A 17,308-nucleotide genomic window follows, 5' to 3' on the forward strand; every position below is an offset into this window, starting at 1 on the left:
GTGCCACTGCTTGCAGTCCCTTTGGCCCCTGAGGAGACCCGGTGAGGGGAGGGAATTTGCACTCAACCAGCACTCCCTGGGACCATTGCCAGTGAGCAGGTGACCAGCCACCTGACAGCTGAGGAGGGACCAGAAGAACTCGATTGGCCTGCTGTTCAGTGGGGCCAGCACACACACTCACCTGCTGCCTCAAGAGCAGGGGTCCCAGAGACCTCCTCTCCCACCCCCTCACGCCCAGATGAGCTGGGAGTGACAGTGGGACTTGAACGTGGGGTTGCAGGGGTGGGGCATGGTCCCTCCAAGAGGCTTGGGGGACTGAATTGTGTCCCCAGAAGTCATATGTTGAAGCCGTAGTCCCTGATGTGATGGTGTTCAGATCACCCTTTGAGGAGTGCTTAGGGTTTGATGAGGTCATGAGATGGGGCGCCGTGACGGGAGTAGTGCTTTTAGAAGAGACACCGGAGAGCTCCCTCTGCCCCTCCCTGTGAGCTTGCCCGGAGGGGAGGCTGTGGGAGCAGGCAGCCAGACAGCGGCCGGCCATCAGAGGGCCAGGAAGAGGGCCCTCGCCAGAAACCGACCGTGCCGGTGCCCTGATCTCAGCTGTCCAGCCTCCAGAGCCGTGAGAAGTAAGTATGTGCTGTTCAAGCCACCGGCGCTGCGGTGTTTTGCCCTGGCGGCCTGAGCAGACTGCGACAGTGTTCTGAAGGGCAGGTCCCCCTGAGGAGCGAAGTGGGTGTGTGTGCTTGGCCTAAAGGAACCCTTCCCATCAGCCCGGCCTTGACCATCTTTGCCAACTGGATGACCAGATGCTGGTCTGTTTGCTCAACAATCATCATGCGACTTTGTGGCCGTGCCCCACAGGCTGAGGCCAACAGTCTACCTGTGGTCAGTGGTTTGGGGGGGCAGGGGGCACGTGTGACCAAGACGAGCCTGGCCTCCACCCCAAGGGCGGCAGGAGGGGCATTGGGAAGCAGCATGCTATAGGGTTCGGAAGGGTGGGCTGGAGGTGGGCGCTCCCCAGGAGAGAGATGGAGAGGGGCTGGGCTGGGCCCGTGTGGGGCCTTGGGGGCCCCTCTCTGTCCCTCAGGCTTTCCGGCCTCAGGTCCTGCCCACAGGCTGGATTTCCTCTTCCCTCTTTCTCCTGCCATCCCCAACCCCCCTCTCGCAGTCCTCTGCCCACCCCCCCCAAGCCCTGAGCCTGCATCGCCCACCGGGTCTCTTTGCTCCCTTTTCAGCAGAACTCCTGGCAAGAGTCACAGGTCCCACTGCCTCCTCTTCCTCTCCTCCATTCTTTCTGAAACACTCCCAGTCGCACTGCGTCTCCTGCACCCACCCAGGACGTTGCTGTCTCCCAGGCAAGCCAAGCCCGTTCCCCGATCCAGGGGTCAGTTGGTTCTCTTGCTTGATTCTTGGTCTTGTCTCACACATTCTCCCTGGACTCCCCTCTCCACACTCTGTTCCCCTCTCACCTCACTACTGCTCCTTCTGGTCCTCTCGTCTGCCTCAGCCCTGTGGCTGCAGGCCTGGGGCTCAGTGTATGGCTGGCCTTCTCCTGTCCTCGCTGCCTCCCATGGGGAGCTCGACCAGCCCCAACTTACCCTCTGAGCCCCAGACTCACACAGCCAACCACGTGGCCTGACACGTCCCGCAGATGTTGAAAAGCTCTCCGGACATCATCAGGTCCAAAACATACTCTCAGTTTCCACCCTCAGCCCTAAAATTGCTCTCTTGCCCTCCCTGCAGCCTTGCGTCTCCGCCCAGGGCAGCTTCAGTGTCCAGCGGATCTGGCCACAACCCGCAGGCAGCTCTGACCCCTTTGTCTCACATCCTGGATTTGATCCACCACATGTCCTACCTTCAAAACGTACCTGGAGTCTGATCCTCCTCACCTGCACTGCCATCCGCCCCTCACCTGAGTCCCACCATCTCTTGGAGGGTCTCCTGCTTCCCCTCTGCCCCTTCTACACGGCAGCCAGCTGGGCATAACCATATCCCTGCTCAGAATCCTCCCGTGGCCACCATCCCATTCAGAGTCAAGGCCCTAGTCTGCAGCCTGGCTGGTGAGGCCCTCCATGGGCTGAGCTTGCTCTTGGCTGCTTCTCTACCTTGTTCTCTTGCCTTGGCTCGTTCTGTTCCAGCTGTTCTTCCAATGTGCTCACCCCTTTCTACCTCAGGACCTTTGCACCTGCAGTTCCTCAGCCTGGTCTGCTTGCCTTTTTTCTCACCTCCTTCTCCACCCATGGTCACCTTCTCAGAGAGGCCTCCCTACCCGCCCGGGGTACAACAGCCCCTCCCCCTGCCCTGCTTTACTGCTTTTTCTAGCATTTATCTCCGTCTCACTTATTTACTTATTTTGGGGTCTCTCTCCTGGAATGCAGACCCAGTGGCACCAGGACTTGGTTTTGCTCCTGCTTAGTCTCCAGGGCTTGGCACGGAGCAGAGGTCCAGTGAATGTTAGTGAAGGAAGGCAGGAACAGTGAATGGGGGGAGGCGGGACACAGGGAGGGCACAAGGCCTCAGCCAGGGGCGCTTCGGTTTGGATCCTCTGATCCAGGGTTTTCTAACTTTTATCAGCAACAAAACCCTCTTCTCAAACAATCTTAGCAGATCTAAGATTTCGAGAGAAGAGTGCATTGGTATACAGCAGGCCCCCTTATCCTCACCTTCACTTTCCGCTGTTTCTGTTATCTGTGTTCAACCTCAGTTAGAAAACGAGAGTCATTCACTCACTTCATCTCCTCGCACGAGCACTGTGTCTTCTCACATCATCACAGGAAGAAGAAAGGTGAGCACAGCACAGTAAGCTACTTAGAGAGACCACATTTACAGAACTTTTATGACAGTACATTGTTATAATTGCTATTTTACTATTATTGCTGTTAATCTCTACCCGTGCCTAGTTATAAGTTAAACTTTATCGTAGGTATATATGTACAGGAAAAAACAGTATACATGGAGTTAGGTACTATCCGCGGTTTCACGTATCCACTGGGGGTCTTGGAAGGCGTCCTCTGCGGATATGGGGGAACTACTGTAAATTAGTTTAAGTTTAAATCATATCATCTACTTATTTAAAAGTTAATCCTCCACAGGAGCGAGGGGGCTCCCCATGCCCTGGAATGTAAGAATTTGAACTTCCAGAACTTCCAGGGTGACCCTTGCTGACTCATATCGCTCTGGAATCCACTTCCTTCCTTTTTTGTTTTGGCCACACAGTTCAGAGAAAATCTTGATATGCCTAACGATTAGGAAGAGTAATTTAAGAACCAAGTTTCCTGTTGACTTAGCAAAAAAGTCCTGTGAACCTTTATTTCCTAGGTTTGCAGAGAAATCAGCTCTGGTCAACTTAAAAGTCCTAAAATTTAGCACCTAACACATCTGAGTTTGCACGCATGTTTTGCTACATTTTCCAAGAGTTAAAATCTCCAATTAAAAAGTCAAGGTCAGGTGGCAGATCCTCTGAAGCTCCAGGTGGGGTTGCCAGATGAAACACAGGACGCCCAGTTCAATGTGAATTTCCCAGAAGCGGCGAATTGTCTCTAAATCTAAGTGTGTCCCGTATCTGAAATGCAAATTTAGCAGGATACACTTAGACTTAAAAAGGATTGGCTGCTTATCTGAAATTCATATTTAACTGGGCGTCCTATATTTTCATTTGCTGAATCTGGCGACTCTACCCCGCGGTCGGGCAGGGGGTCTGCCGAGAGGGTGGAGCGGGGGCGGGGTTTGGGGTGGGCGGGTCCGGGGGCGGGGCCTGGAGGGGCTCCTGCGCACCAGGCTGGAGGCGTGAGCAGGTTTTCGCAGGCGGGGGCGGAGCTCGGCGCTCGGGGGCGGGGAAGGAGGCGTGGCCAGGCGCTCGGGGCGGGGCCGGGCGCGCGCGGCGCAAGTGACGGCGGTTGCCAGGGTGAAAGGTCAGGCGCGCCGCGGCACTCCCAACATGGCGGCTGCCGGGGCGGCGGCGGAGGTGGCGGCGCGCAGCCCGGGAGCCCCGGCGGGGACGGCGGCCCGAGCGCGGCGCCCGCCGCCGGCGCGGCCCGCACGGCTGCCCCCTCTACTCGTGCTGCTGGCGGCGGCGGCGGGGCCGGGCGCGGGCGGCGCGGCGCGGCTGTACCGCGCGGGCGAGGACGCCGTGTGGGTGCTGGACAGCGGCAGCGTGCGCGGGGCCACGGCCAACAGCTCGACCGCGTGGCTCGTGCAGTTCTATTCCTCGTGGTGCGGCCACTGCATCGGCTACGCGCCCACCTGGCGGGCCCTGGCCGGGGACGTGCGAGGTGAGGCGCGCCCCTGCGCGGGACCCCGACCCTCGCCGGCCGGGCCTGGTCCTGCGGCTCCCGGACTCGCCCCTCCGGCTCCGCCTCCCGGGCCCCTTTCCCCCTGCCCTACAGAACCACCCCGCTTCGGCCCCCGCTGGCCGGCGCCCCGGATGACCCCCATATGAACCCCGTGAGATCCCGGGAATCTGTCTTAAGTCAGAATGACAAGAACCCTTCTCCCCCAGCTCTCACTCCGCGCGGGGGACAGAGTAGCCCTCCCAATATCGCTCAGCTCTCCAGACGCCTAGTTTTGAGCCCCCAAGAGCTTCGTCTAACCCCCGGGACTTTATCCCAGCTGTTCCCTGCGTACACCCCATCCTCAGTATTCCGTTTCAGTGCCTGGAGGATCTCCATTTTTATCCCAGGCCCCTTTCCCTTTAAATCCTTCTTCCTCATCCTCTTCTGTTTTGTATGGCTGACCATATGGTGGATACTCCAAGTGAGCCCCCAACTTAGACAAGCCCACACTCTGCGGACTTCTCCATAGAAGCTGAAAAAGAACCCTCAGAGCGTCCATTGGGAGGTTCCTTGTTCATAGACGGACAGCCTTTGATAAGTCTGTCGTCCACCAAACTGCTGGTCGTTTTCCCACGCTTCGTCGTTGTTTGGCACTTCATTCATGCTGCAGACTCTTGAGCAGTCACTAAGTCATTCAGCTGCTCTGGGCAGAGTTGTAGTGGGAGTGGGCATTTGCAGCATCTTCCTGCAAGCTGGCCGTGCTGTAAATGGGAGGTCAGTTGTTCTGAAGTAGGAGCCAGTCCCCAGCGAGAGCAAGGTTTGGCAGGACTCTTGCCTATGTTGAGCAAACCTCTAATTATATGTTTCAGTTGGTGACAGGGTAACAGATTCCCGCGCACTCTTCCTCCCCCTTGGTTTTTAAGTCTCATATCCAACTGTGTTGTGATTGTCTCACATCTAAACAGGTTCGTGAACTTGTTAAAAGTCTAAATAGGGTTTGGTGGGTAGTTGTAAGTGATTGTCTTTAAGATGCCTTCTCATCTTACCTCGGAGTGTTGGGAACTTTTGATTCCTAAAGGGTTTGTTCTTTCATCTGATGTTTCCTTGAGTGCCCAGTGTTGGGCCCTGCTCAGACCTGAGATCAGAGTCTAAGACATGGACAGACCCCACCTTAGTAGGTTTTTATTTTTAAGCCGTTGCTTTGAGAACAAGCAAGCACTTTAATAATACAGAGAACGTTTCAGTTCTTGTTTGTTACTTGGTGGCAGAAACACAGATATGTAAATTAAAATACAGGTAGCTCTGGCAAGACACTTGTCACCTGTTTTGTGTGCATTTTGATTCTTTTCTGAAGTCTAAAAATCGTAAACCAGATTCAAATATTGCAAACTATTCCCTCGTTGGACCAGCACGTAAAGCGCCTTGGCAGTTGGCCCTGGAACTTGGAAGGAGGTTACTTCTGAAAGGGAAGCTAGTGAAATCCTTGCCTAATGGTGTGATTAGCTTAACTATTAGCTAAATAAGGTTATCTTAAAAGGGTTGGACGTAATCCAAGTCAAGGCAGGAAGAACAGGCCTGAGACTGAGGGAGATATGGCAGAAAGTGAAAGACAGGTGTGGCCCGGAAGACAGTGGGGCCAGGAGCAGGGGAGAGAGGAGGAGGGGCTGTGGGCGCCCAGGCAGAGGGCCCCCAGAGCCAAACTGCCAGCGGGGCTGTCCGAGCACCGGCTGTGCCTGGAGGCAGAGCCCTCTGCACTGGGGGGAGTGTCCCGCTTGGGGCCCCCAAAGTGAAGTCACCTGGGGACTTGTTATACATGTATGTTGTCGGCCCCAGCCTAGCCTGCTGGGTCCAAAACCCCGGGCATGAGGCCCTGGGTCCTGTCAGCACAAGGCCCAAAGTTGGAGCTTGGTTGTTCTCAGGGACAGTAAGTCTGCAAGACACCTGCAAGAAGGGGAAGTGTGGCGGGTGACCCCCCTTGCACTTGTCTACCACACACAGGGCTCCTTGGTTAACCCTTTGCCCCCCACCTGGTGACCACAGGACCCTTTCTGTGCCTAATTTCAGCAAACTCCCCGTGGAATATGTTGGAAAGAACTGCCCTCGCCCTCGCCATGGAAGTCGGTGGCAGCTCCCGCCATGCTCCCCACCATGGGCCGTCCCACAGGGGAAAGGGTGCCGCTCACCCATGGGAGTTAGTCTAAGTGCAGTCGTTGCTCACATGGTCACCACTTTGGTCTCCATCAGTCACCTGTGAATTGGGCTGTCCTGTCAGTCCCCCAGGGCACGCAGACCTCGGACTGGGATGGGACCGCTTAGGTGCTTCTCCCCACCCGTCTCAGAATGGAGAGTGTCCCACCAGCTTTCCCCTTTTCCCGCCCCATCCCAGTCCCTGCACCACTGTGGCTTCTAGAAGGTGAGTGGTTGTGGTATGGACTCTGCTCCCTGACTTGAGATTGCCTCAGGCGGGGGAGCACTGAGCTAGCTGAGCAGCTGCTTCCTTGCTCGCCCCCCACCATCACCTCCTAACTGGCGTCTTCCATCTGCTTGGAATGAGCAGAAAGCTGGAGGGGGTGGTCTGCAGAGGCTGGGGCTCCTGGTCCCCAGCTCGGCAAGGCCTCTGTGTTCCAGCTTAGGGGGACCTTTGTTTCCTAAAAGATTTGCATGGAACTCTAGCTCTTCGTTGACATTTTCAAGATTTTGAAAATGAATGCTTTTCCTTATAAGAAGCTGGCTTAACAAACAAAAGGTCTGCGGTTGGGTGTGGCCAGATGTCGTTCCAGTGTGTATGTAGACCTGGCTTAGGCCTGTCGCTTCTACGTCCTGGACAAAGCAGAGCCTGCTGTGTTCCTGAAATCGAAGCCTGGGCTGGGTGTTAGCTCAGTTTGTGGTGCCGCCGCCTCCTGCGGTGGGAGCTGGGATGCCTGTGGCCCAGGGCAACCCCGCACCACTGAGGCCTCCGTGCGGAGACTGTCCTCAACGCAAGGAGGGTCCCTCTCAGCGCCACCGGGGCCTTGGTATCTGTCCTTGCTTGGCTCTCGGAAGCAGAGCACCAGGGGAAGCAGGAGCAGACTTTCTGTAATTGGCCCCACAATTCTAGATGAGAGACTCAAAGGGGAACTCGAGACTTGGCGGCTGTTACGTACAACACGTGCCTTATTTCCCCACCCTGCCGTCCTGCAGCCTGAAAGGGGGCATTGGCGCATTTGGGTCACAGTGGTAACACCTGAGGCTGAGTGAGACTGAGTCATCCACTCATGGTCACACAGCTGAGTGACAGGCTGGATGACTCCAGAGCCCCAGTGGCTCACTCCGTGTGTCTCTGGAGGCCATGGCTGGGGGCACGGCCTGCAGGCAAAGATGGCCGCTCCGTGCCTGCCACTGCATCCTGTCGGCTCCGTCTTGCCTCCCACTGAGCTCTTCATTCACCACCTGGTCGGCCTTCCGTCCATGTGGCTACACCGCGGCTTCCTGGAGATGCACTAGACCACTTGGTATTCCCCGCAAGAAGAAGGAAGAGGGCACTGAGGGGGAGGGGGTGCTGCTGGCAGCAGGGGTGACTGCTGAGCATGCCTGCAGGTGTGTGGCAGAACAGAGAGCCACAGGAGGGCTGCTGGGAGCTCACCAGGGCTCGGAGAGGGCGAAAAGAGAAGGCAAGAGGCAGGCTGCTGGTGTCCTCCCAGTGCGGGCGCAGGAAGCCTGTGGTGCCCCCTCCCAGGTGGCCGTGGTCAGCCCCACTGAGATGCCCTGTGAGACGCAGGCTTCCTGACTACCGAGTCCGGAGGGAGGAGCACCACCGCTGCCTGAAGCTTGGGACCCTGAGCGACGAAGCCCCGAATCCCCGTCGGTAATGTGGCCGGCGCCCCCTCTGCTCTCGAGCCGAGCTGGGACTGAGGTTCTCACAAGCGCCTCCTTTCTCGTGCCACACCGCTGCGACGCTCCGGTGTTTATCTCCAAGAGATGATGCGCGCCCAGGAGTTGCTGTTTACCGTCAGCACTCTGGAATGCCTGCCGGCCGAATCCAGCGTTACTTTAACAACCCCCTGGCCAACACCCAGGATGAAAGGACCCTTGAGACTCTGGCCCGGCCCTTGACTCCCATATGCAGCTGAGACAGAGCAGTGGACTCTCAGGCCAACTCTGGGTCACTTCTGAGTCACTGGTGCCAGCTCTACTTGTTAGCATGTGGCTTAATCTCTGCCCAGGCCTATACATCCTACACTGCGGCTTGAACTTGGAGCTTATCTAAAAAGACCTCTGCTCGGCCAGGAAGGGGCCTGCCCCAGGGGAGGGAATGTGGGGCCGGAAAACCGGCATGGCCCTGAGTTCTCATGAGGGTGGAGAAGCCACGATGGAGCTCTGGGCCTTAAACACTGCACTCCAGCTGCGTTCTTTAAAACCTAGGAGGTTAACTAATCTGTACTGTAATCATTTTTTAGTGCTAATTGATGCTTGACCATAAATCAGACTTTGATAGACTTTTTCATTAGAACCTGACCACTAAGGGTAAAAGGTTTAATCCTGTTAGGTTAAGTAATATAGTTACTTAACAGGGAAACTTGAAATGATTTTTACTTTACTGCATTATGAAAGCTGAATTATTTCACAAGTGTTTTTAAGCCTGTGGTACTAAAAATAGGCAGGCTTGGGAGCGCGTGGCCTGACTTCCCCGTGGGTGCCCTGGTGGGCGCAGGCTTGCGCGCCTCCCAGCTGGCACTCTGCACCCTGGCTGGGGGCGGATGGCGGGAAAGCAGGCGGTCTGCATTCAGTTTTGAGCGTTTCTCTCCTTTGTCTGGTGGGATCCAGACAGGTGGGCAAGGCGGGTGGAGGGGAGGGGACAAGCTGAATGAGGCACATACCCTCAAGCTAGACTTTGAATTGGTGCACATTTTACTTGATAAAATAGACTGTCTCTCTATTGTATTGCTGTGAATGCCGTCCATCTGCCAGATACTTACAGTGACTTCTGGCGCCGAAATTCTCCTTCTTCTGCTTCCCTCGGGAGCCCCCCGCCCCGCACAGGCACGCCTTCTGCCAGAGAGACAGAGGCCCTGTGAAGTGTCGGCATGCCCTCCACCAGGATGGCCAACAGGCTTCAAGTGAGCTGCGTCGTGTCTGGAGCAGGTCTGCAGACTGACTTGCTGCTTCTCAGGGATCCTGAGAAGCCAGGGCGGGTCGCGGCCTCTGCGCCCTGGCACACGGCACTGTCCGTCAGTGCTCCCTGTGGAAGCGGCTCTGATGTCTGCTGTGCGTCCGTACCCGCACGCTGTGGACCGCGCACTGAGTGCTCCTCTGCCCAAGTGCTGTGCTCAGTGCCCTCCTGAGTGGAGCCTGGACTTCACGGGGAGGAACAGATGGTGAGCAGAAAGAGAAACCAAACGGATAGGTAGACTGCAGGTGACAGGTCCCAGGAAGATAAACAGGATGACTGGGCTGGCTGGCACAGGGCCGTGGAGGAAGACCTCAGAGGGGCGGCGTTTGAGACTCGGAAGACTAGGCAGGCGGGGCAGCCGAGGGAGGGGCACGCCACATGGAGGTGACAACCGGTGCAAAGGCCTGAGACAGGCGGGGCTGTGCCAAATCCAGAGCACTGTGAAGGGTCATTGTGTCCTAGGGTGGCGAACCGAGGTGGTTCCGATGGCCTGGGCAGCAGGAGAAGCAGGCGGGCACAGGCTTGTGGGCTGGGTGCACACACGCCTCCTGGACAGCGGGAAGGAGGAGTGGTTCCAGCAGGGAGCCCTGTGACCTAGTTCCCGTGTGGAAAACGTCTGTGCTCCCTGGAGAACTGAGGGCCAGACACCAACTGCGGCGGGGATCGGGATGCTGTGCCGGAGGTGAGGCGGCTCCCCCACTCCACCAGGTCAGGGCCAGCGGCCTGTGAGGGGAAGAGGAGGATCGTGGGGGTAGAAGACTTGTCTTTCTAAAGCCAGTTCAGGTGTTTTGGGGTTGATCTGCAGGTTTGTGCAGAGAAGGAAAGACTGCTTTCCAGGTAGAATTGTGTTTTTGGATAGATGGTCTTTGGCCAAAGCTTGCCGAGTGAAGCATCTCGCGCCCCGGGAGCCGAGCGCGGGGTTGCAGCGTTGCCGTCGTGTCTGTATCCAGGGCACAGCTGACATTCCTGCCCTGAGCCAGTCACTGCCTGGTGCTGGCTAGTTTTCTTCTACATCCTGCTGTAAGAAACCTTATTGGAAAAAGGACCAAAAGGGGGTCGCATGTCCTCTCAGTGTCATGTTGGGGTGTCATTTCACAGGCTCCCCCAGGGCCGATTTTCCAGGGGAAGTGCCTGTGTTGGACTGTACTTAGCCGTTAACTCAGGACGCAGAGTCTGACACTGCGCGTGAACCCCCAGACCTTGTCTGGTGGACAGCTTCTGTCCGGGAAAACGGGGAGCCCCAAAAGTGAGGGTCTTCCTGCCCTGTGGGTGCTGGCCAGCATTGTCTCCTGGTCGGGCTGTTCCTGCTGGCCGTGGGCTCAATCCCTGCGCACCTGCCACATCCTTTGGTCGGCAGTCCAGTGATGCCTGTGCATTCTGTGTTTGTCCGAGTTGCCTTTAGCTTTTTGGAAATTATGCCCTGAGGCTGGCTTAGGATGGACTCAGTGTGGAGCCCTCACACTGGTAAATTTGCCGAGAGTTTTCTTTATCAGAGATGTCGAAGTGCACACGAGCTGGGATCGGTTTTCCTGAAACGCCCCGCCGTCAGACTTGCGGAGGCCTGCTGCTTTTTCAGGTCACATGGCAACTGTGGCTCTTTTCACCACTGTGATGGGAATAGGCAGTTGGTTAAAACCTGGGGAAAACCAAGGTTTTTCTTTTCCTTTTTCATTTTTAAGCTGCCAGCAGTCATGCCCTATTTCAGAGGGCAGGGTCCACCCGCCGGACACCTGGGAGGTCAAAGGAGCTTCGAAAAACCGGAGTTGGTGACAACAGTTTGCACTGTCTTCACTTCCTCTGCTTAGGGGCACCTGAGCTAAAACCGTGCACTTCCCTGGAGCCCAGGCTGCACCTCCTCTCCCTGCCCCCAGGCTGGGGCCTCAGGGAGGAGAGCTGGCTCCCTGCTTCTGGGGGGCAGGAGTGGGCACAGGGCAGGAGGCGGAGGATCAAGAGGGCTCTTTCCGTTGAGTTTCGAGAAGGATGCCTGGGACAGCCAAGTGGACATGGCAAGTAGCTGAGTGATGCATACAGTGTGGGCTAGAGTGTGGGGAGAGAGGTCAGGGGGTTGACATGTGATGGGTCAGCCGCCCTCCACCCTGCCCTGACCCCCAGGGACTTGGGACAAGGGAGAAGGTTCCTGCTCTGCTGGTGATCTGTGCCCATTTCCTGCAAAATATCCATGGTCAGAGAGTGGTGGTTGAAATGTTAGTTTCAGGGAAGGACTGTGGGGCACGGGTGTGTGAGGGCCTTCCTGTCCGCCCAGGATCTGCGTGTTGGGCAGGGGACTGACCTGGAGAGAAGCTGTCTCGGCCGTCCTCTCTGTAGCTGCCAGAGCCCCGCAGGAGGCTGCCTGGGTGTCACTGGGCACTGAGATGAGAAGGAGGGTGGCAGCCACTCTGCACTTGCTCTGGCTGCCATGACCCTGCGCTGTTTGTCAGAGCAGTGCTGTCGTTCACTCATCACCCCGTGATGTTTCTGAGTTCTCCGTGCAGATCAGTGGCTGCTGTGGCTCTCAGGACAAAGCTCAGAATCCCTCCTGAGGTCTGCAGCCTCGAGGGGACTGGCACAGCCCACAAACTCTGGAGGTGCTCACACGGCCGCCCTCCCTCCCACCTTGCTGGGCTCCACCTGGACTTGTCTTCCCTTTCTCGTTCCTCTGGGCTCTGGTAGTAGTCACTGTCCAGTAGGACAGCAGTTCCCAGGGTCACATGAGTTTGCCGTTGGTCTGCATGAGCATGTTCCCACTGCTCTGCCAGCCAGAGCTGGCTGTGGTGAGCGCTCAGGACATGTTCTAGCAGCACATGCTTGCCCACCTTGCCACGAGCCCCTCTGTGCTCACAGCACCCTTAGGAGAAAGACATTATCTGGCATCTCTGTTTTACAGGTGGGGCAACCGAGGTGCAGAGAGACTGATAAGTTGCCCAGCTTCTCAAAACCTGTAAGCGGCAGAGCAGGGTGTGGGATGGACACTGCCTGCAGATAGATGTCCTCGCGTTGTCTGGCGCTGCCTGCTGTCCATCTACAAGGATGGGCCTGCCGGTGCTGGGCCAGGTCAGCTTGCTCGGTGGGGACCAAGCTAGACTAGTACTTGGGAAAGATGCGCAGAGGAGGTGGCGTTTAGACAGAGACCCTGGGGGGCAAATGGGAACGAGTTCAGTAAAGAGGTCGGGATGGGGTCCAGGCAGAAGCCAGAAGATGTCAGGCTGTGACCTAATAAGAGTCTGGAAGGACGCGCAGTGGCCATCAGGGGCGGGCGCGGGCGGGACACAGTGAGGCTGCAGGACCACGGGGCGGGGGCTCGTCCACACTGTGTTGAGACTGGCCTTGCTTCTGAGACTGTGGAGAGCCATCAGGGTCCATTCAGGATGGTGGCCTGGTCCCAGCTTGCTGCTGCCTGTCCACACAAAGGAATGGCGGTTGCTCACTGACTCCCTCCCAGAAGGGCTCCCAAGGTGCTGGTGTGTGCTGGTGACCACCCGTAGCAAAGCCCCTCCTCGCCTGACTCAGCCTGCCTCTTTTTTTTTTCCTTTTTTTTTTTTGAGGACAATTAGCCCTGAGCTAACATCTGCTGCCAATCCTTCTCTTTTTGCTGAGGAAGACTGTCTCCGAGCTAGCATCCTTGCCCATCTTCCTCCACTTTATATATGGGACACCTGCCACAGCATGGCTTGACAGGCAGTGCATAGGTCCCTACCCAGGATCCGAACCAGCGAACCCCTCGGCCTGCCTTTACTCCTCCTGTTTCTCCACCCAACCATCTCCCTTGTCAGACTGAAAAGAATTTCCCACCATTCCACTGGGTGTCGGTGAATTAGTGTATTGTCAACAGTGAGCTGGAAGAGAGTGATCTGCCGGTTATACATGGGCCGCCCAGTGTGGAGATTGGTGAGGAAAGCAGTGCTCAGCCTCGTGGATCAGGAGTGTAATGAGGAGTAGAGGGCATAGAAGGAGAGGAAGGCTGCCCATCCAGCAGTTTCCTCCACCTTCCTGCTCACTGTCTGGGAGTCAAAGGAAGGCACTGCTCAAGGACAGATGGCTCGTCATGGCTGGGGGAGCCGGGCGGGCAGGGCTAGGAGGCAGAGCATTGGGTCCCTCCCCACTTGTCCTGTAGGGACCTTGAGCTCAGTTTCCTCACCTGTAAGGTAGGGATGGTGACAGCCACGTCCCAGGCTTGGATGTGAAGCTGAAGTGGGACAGCGTGGTCAGAGTACTTTTAAAACATTGAGTCCTGAACAAGATGCAAGGAGGCGAAGACAGGGTCGTGTTGGCCGGGGAGTCAGAAATGGTGCCACGAATAGGAAGTGACTGCTCTTCTGCTGTCTTGTTGCATTCTGTGCCATGAACGCTGGCTGCCTCAGGAGGGGACACATGCTGACTGCTACGTTCCTGCCCCTTGGGGCAGGGCTCCTGGTCTAGAGGAGAGAAGGTGTAGAATACGGTGGGAATACAAGGATAATTTGTTTTCCCAAAGAATTGATTTCCCATATATTTAAGAAGGCTAAATGTCGTGCAAAGGCCTTTTGAAGACGTTGTCGGGTGACATGTTGGTTTAGTCCACGCGTGGCTCTAAGGGTTTAGAGGAGTGGACATTTGGCTGCGGCCTTGGCAGCAGATGGAATTGGAGGAGGGGTGAGTCTGCATTTGAGGTAGTAGGGTGAAGGGAGGAGAATATTCTGGTGAGACATGCACAACACTGACAAAAGTGCAAGGCGGGCGTGCTGCTATTACTGATGTTTGCTCTGTGCCTGTGATGGTGGCGGCAGGCTCTGGAACCACCGAGCTGACGCGGAACCTGGGGCAGATTCCTCAGGCTCTCCGAGCTTCAGCCTCCTCATCCGTGCCATCCTGCCTCTGTCACCAGGCAGATCCCCACGGTGCCTCACTTGGTAAGAAAACTTTGTAAACTTGCTTTGTTTGGGAGGCAAGGCGGGTGGGAGCTTTTCTTGCTGTTGTAACTGTGCCTGGTAGGGCTTGAGGGAAGTCTCTCTAAGGAGGTGACATTTGTGTTGAAATTGATTTTAAAAAAAAGCAGCCAAGTACAGGTCACAGAAAGCAGTGTTCTGCCCAAGGACGAGCAGTTGCGAAGGTCTCAGGGTAGCAGTGTGTGTGGACCTGTCGGTGGCTTGAGGGTGAGGAAGGGGGAGAGTGGAGGGTATGAGGAGGGGAGTGATGTGGCTGACGACAGGGCCCGAGGACGCACTTCCAGACGTGCAGGCCTCACTGAGGGCTCGGCACCCTCCAAGGCCCCTGCCAGCTAAAGCTAGGATTTTAAGAATCGCATAGTTAAATCTTGATTTGAATGTTTACTTACTTTCTTATTGTGGAAGTACAGTAGATGGGAACAACTTGCAAATCTCTGGGCCTTGGGGAATTTGAAGTCCAGCGGGAAAGACAGAACAGCACAAAGAGTCGGTAACACGGTGAATTTGGTGGGGCTGCTGGCTGCTGCCCCAGGAGACGCAGACTTTACCCGCGTGCTGGGAGCTGGGCCCGTGTGCGTGGGGTGCTGTCCTCAAAGCCGACTATTAAGTCACCGTTGGGGTGGTGGGGTGGCTGAGCTGGGGCATAGGAGCCACGTGGCAGCATCGAGGCCTTGCTCCCATCTGGAGCTGCAGGGCCAGGCCTGGCACGGAGGTGTGGGCCAGCCCGCCAGAGCCTCCGGTTCCTCTGGGATGGGTTCACAGCGCTTGGGATGCTGCAGCCAGGGTGACGAGGCCGTTAACACAGTACTGACAGCCTTTCCTACCAGCCACGTTTGCAACTGGCGTGTCCACCTTTCTCCAGGGCTGTGTTAGACTCAGGAGGGTGATTAAAAAGTGGTTGTTCCTGCCCTGGCCAGGTCGGATTTTCATCCGGCGTCGTTGCACCTACGGCGTCGTGGACATCAGCATCTTTCGCTGGGTCCTGTGTGGAGCCTCCTTGCACCCTCACCTCAGGGAGGGTGGAGACTGAGAGCAACAGAACACGCAGGCGGCAGTGCACAATGTGTCGTACACGGTCTGCACAAGTACCCTGGGGATTAGAATGTTTTCCGTTTATTTTTATAAATAACACATACTTGTTAAGAAAAATCTGAAAAACAGAGAAGTAAGACTGAGTGAGTTCCTCCCGCAAAACCAATCGTGAGGAATGTCTCTGAGTGTTTCCTCTGTCTCGGGCTTGCTGGGTCCTTTCCCTGTGGTCGTGGTGCATGCTCAGTGTGGCGCTTGGAGCTTGGAGCGGTGTCTCACTGTCTTACTCTTTCTGGGCAGTAGGGTGCTTTTTTAAGCGTGAAATCAAGTGTGTCCTGGAACTTCCTAGTAAACGATGAAGCTGTGTGTTTGTGAGCAGGGAAGAGCTGGAACCAATGACACACTTTGGCGAGATGAATGGAATGAGAAGCTAAGAGGACAGGCTCGGAAAGGCCACCAGCAGAGTGGCCGGCGCGGTCCGAGCGGAAGGTGCAAGTGCGAGGCACAGCGCTCGGCGTCCTGTGCCATCTGCTGCACACCTGGGTGGCGTATTAGCTGTTCTTCCTCAGTTCTGTGTCACGTGACCCCAGAAAGATGGGACCTGCGATTCAGGACGTTTCTGTGACTGTTTTTCAACCATTTACAGTGGCCTCCGGACATGAGTTGGTTTCACTGAGGCCATGTAAGCGGAACAATCTGTGGTCATTGATTGTAAAAGACATAGCTTTGGGGTTTTTTTACTTTATCTTTTGCGTTATATTAATACTGGTAAGTATTTTTTATAATTACAGAGGGAAAAGTCATGCATTTTAAAGCAAAAGTGGTATATGTATATTCAGACCTTCATATCTGTACAGTATCTAGTGATGGTCAATATTTTCTCTCTCCTTCCAGACGTGTTTTTAATATAACCTCTGAAGTTTTAGATCATAGCCAGTACTCAGAGAAAACTCGTTTTACATGATTTTTAGCCACATTCCTGGTTTAGACCAGTGTCGTATGGGGACACAAGGCATTGTCACAAGGAGACGGTGACAGACAGTTGTGAGTCCCACGCAGAGGTCACTGAGCTGCAGGAGACGGTGAGTGGGACTTGCCTGGTCCCTGGAGTGCTCCCTCCCCCAGGCTGCTTTCTCACGCCGTGTGCTCTGCTGTTCGTGTCTCTCCAAGGCCACCATGATGCTTGGCTGTCCTGCCTCCTTAGGCTGTTCCCCTGTGGGCGAGGAGCCAGGAAAAGAGAAAAGCTCAGTAGTCATCTTTGGAGGATGTTAGGGAAACACTTCCTTTGAAACCGGTGACTAAAGGGACAAGGTAAGGTTTCACTTACCTCCCGTGTGTGAACCGGCCCGCAAGGTCCCCGTGAGCGAAGGTTCCTCTGTACGGAGGCGTCCCCATCTGTTAGAGAGGTGGGAATGAGAGGAGACGCCCCCACCTGCCTGCAGCCTCCAGGAGTTAATGCGTTGGGGGGTGTCAGTAAGAACGGAGGCAGAAGCACGCCGCACCACCTGAGAAGCAATCTGCCCAGAAGAAGCGGACGCAGGTGTAGATCTAAGTATGAACATTTACAGGAAATCCAGGCAGTGAGGGCCCACAGGACACAGCATCCGAGTTCTTCACTAAGTAAGTGCGCACGTGTCCACCTGTGGCCACAAACGGGCCCTCTTTGGACCCAATTCAAACAAACCGTTTAAGCAAAAAGGAGACCATTAGGGAGATTTGAATCCTGTTAGCTGTTGGTTGCTGTTAGCGTGTTGGTCTGATAACGGTAGTGTGCCTACGCTGGGAAAGGGGCCTCGTCTTTTAGAGGCACAAGATCGTAGACGACGACGCAGTGACCGGCTGGCTGAGGGCTACTTCAGGCCAGTTCTGGAAGTGAGTGGGGATTTGGATGAAACCAGATTTGCTGTGGGCTGGTCAATGTTGATACTGAGATGAGG

At 55.9% G+C, this 17,308-nt stretch overlaps 1 protein-coding gene across 1 annotated transcript in view; it reads left to right on the forward strand.

Moving 5' to 3' along the window:
• The first annotated feature begins 3,914 nt into the window (after window positions 1-3,914).
• QSOX2 (quiescin sulfhydryl oxidase 2) overlaps window positions 3,915-17,308 on the forward strand; it is a 35,415-nt gene continuing 22,021 nt past the window's right edge. The window contains exon 1 of the mRNA XM_008543260.2: window positions 3,915-4,271. Coding sequence (XP_008541482.2) covers window positions 3,938-4,271 — 334 coding nt within the window. The 5' untranslated portion in view covers window positions 3,915-3,937. The remainder of the gene's footprint in view (window positions 4,272-17,308) is intronic.

The sequence above is a fragment of the Equus przewalskii genome, chromosome 26 (genome assembly GCF_037783145.1).
Source record: "Equus przewalskii isolate Varuska chromosome 26, EquPr2, whole genome shotgun sequence".
Classification (NCBI taxonomy): Eukaryota; Metazoa; Chordata; class Mammalia; order Perissodactyla; family Equidae; genus Equus; species Equus przewalskii.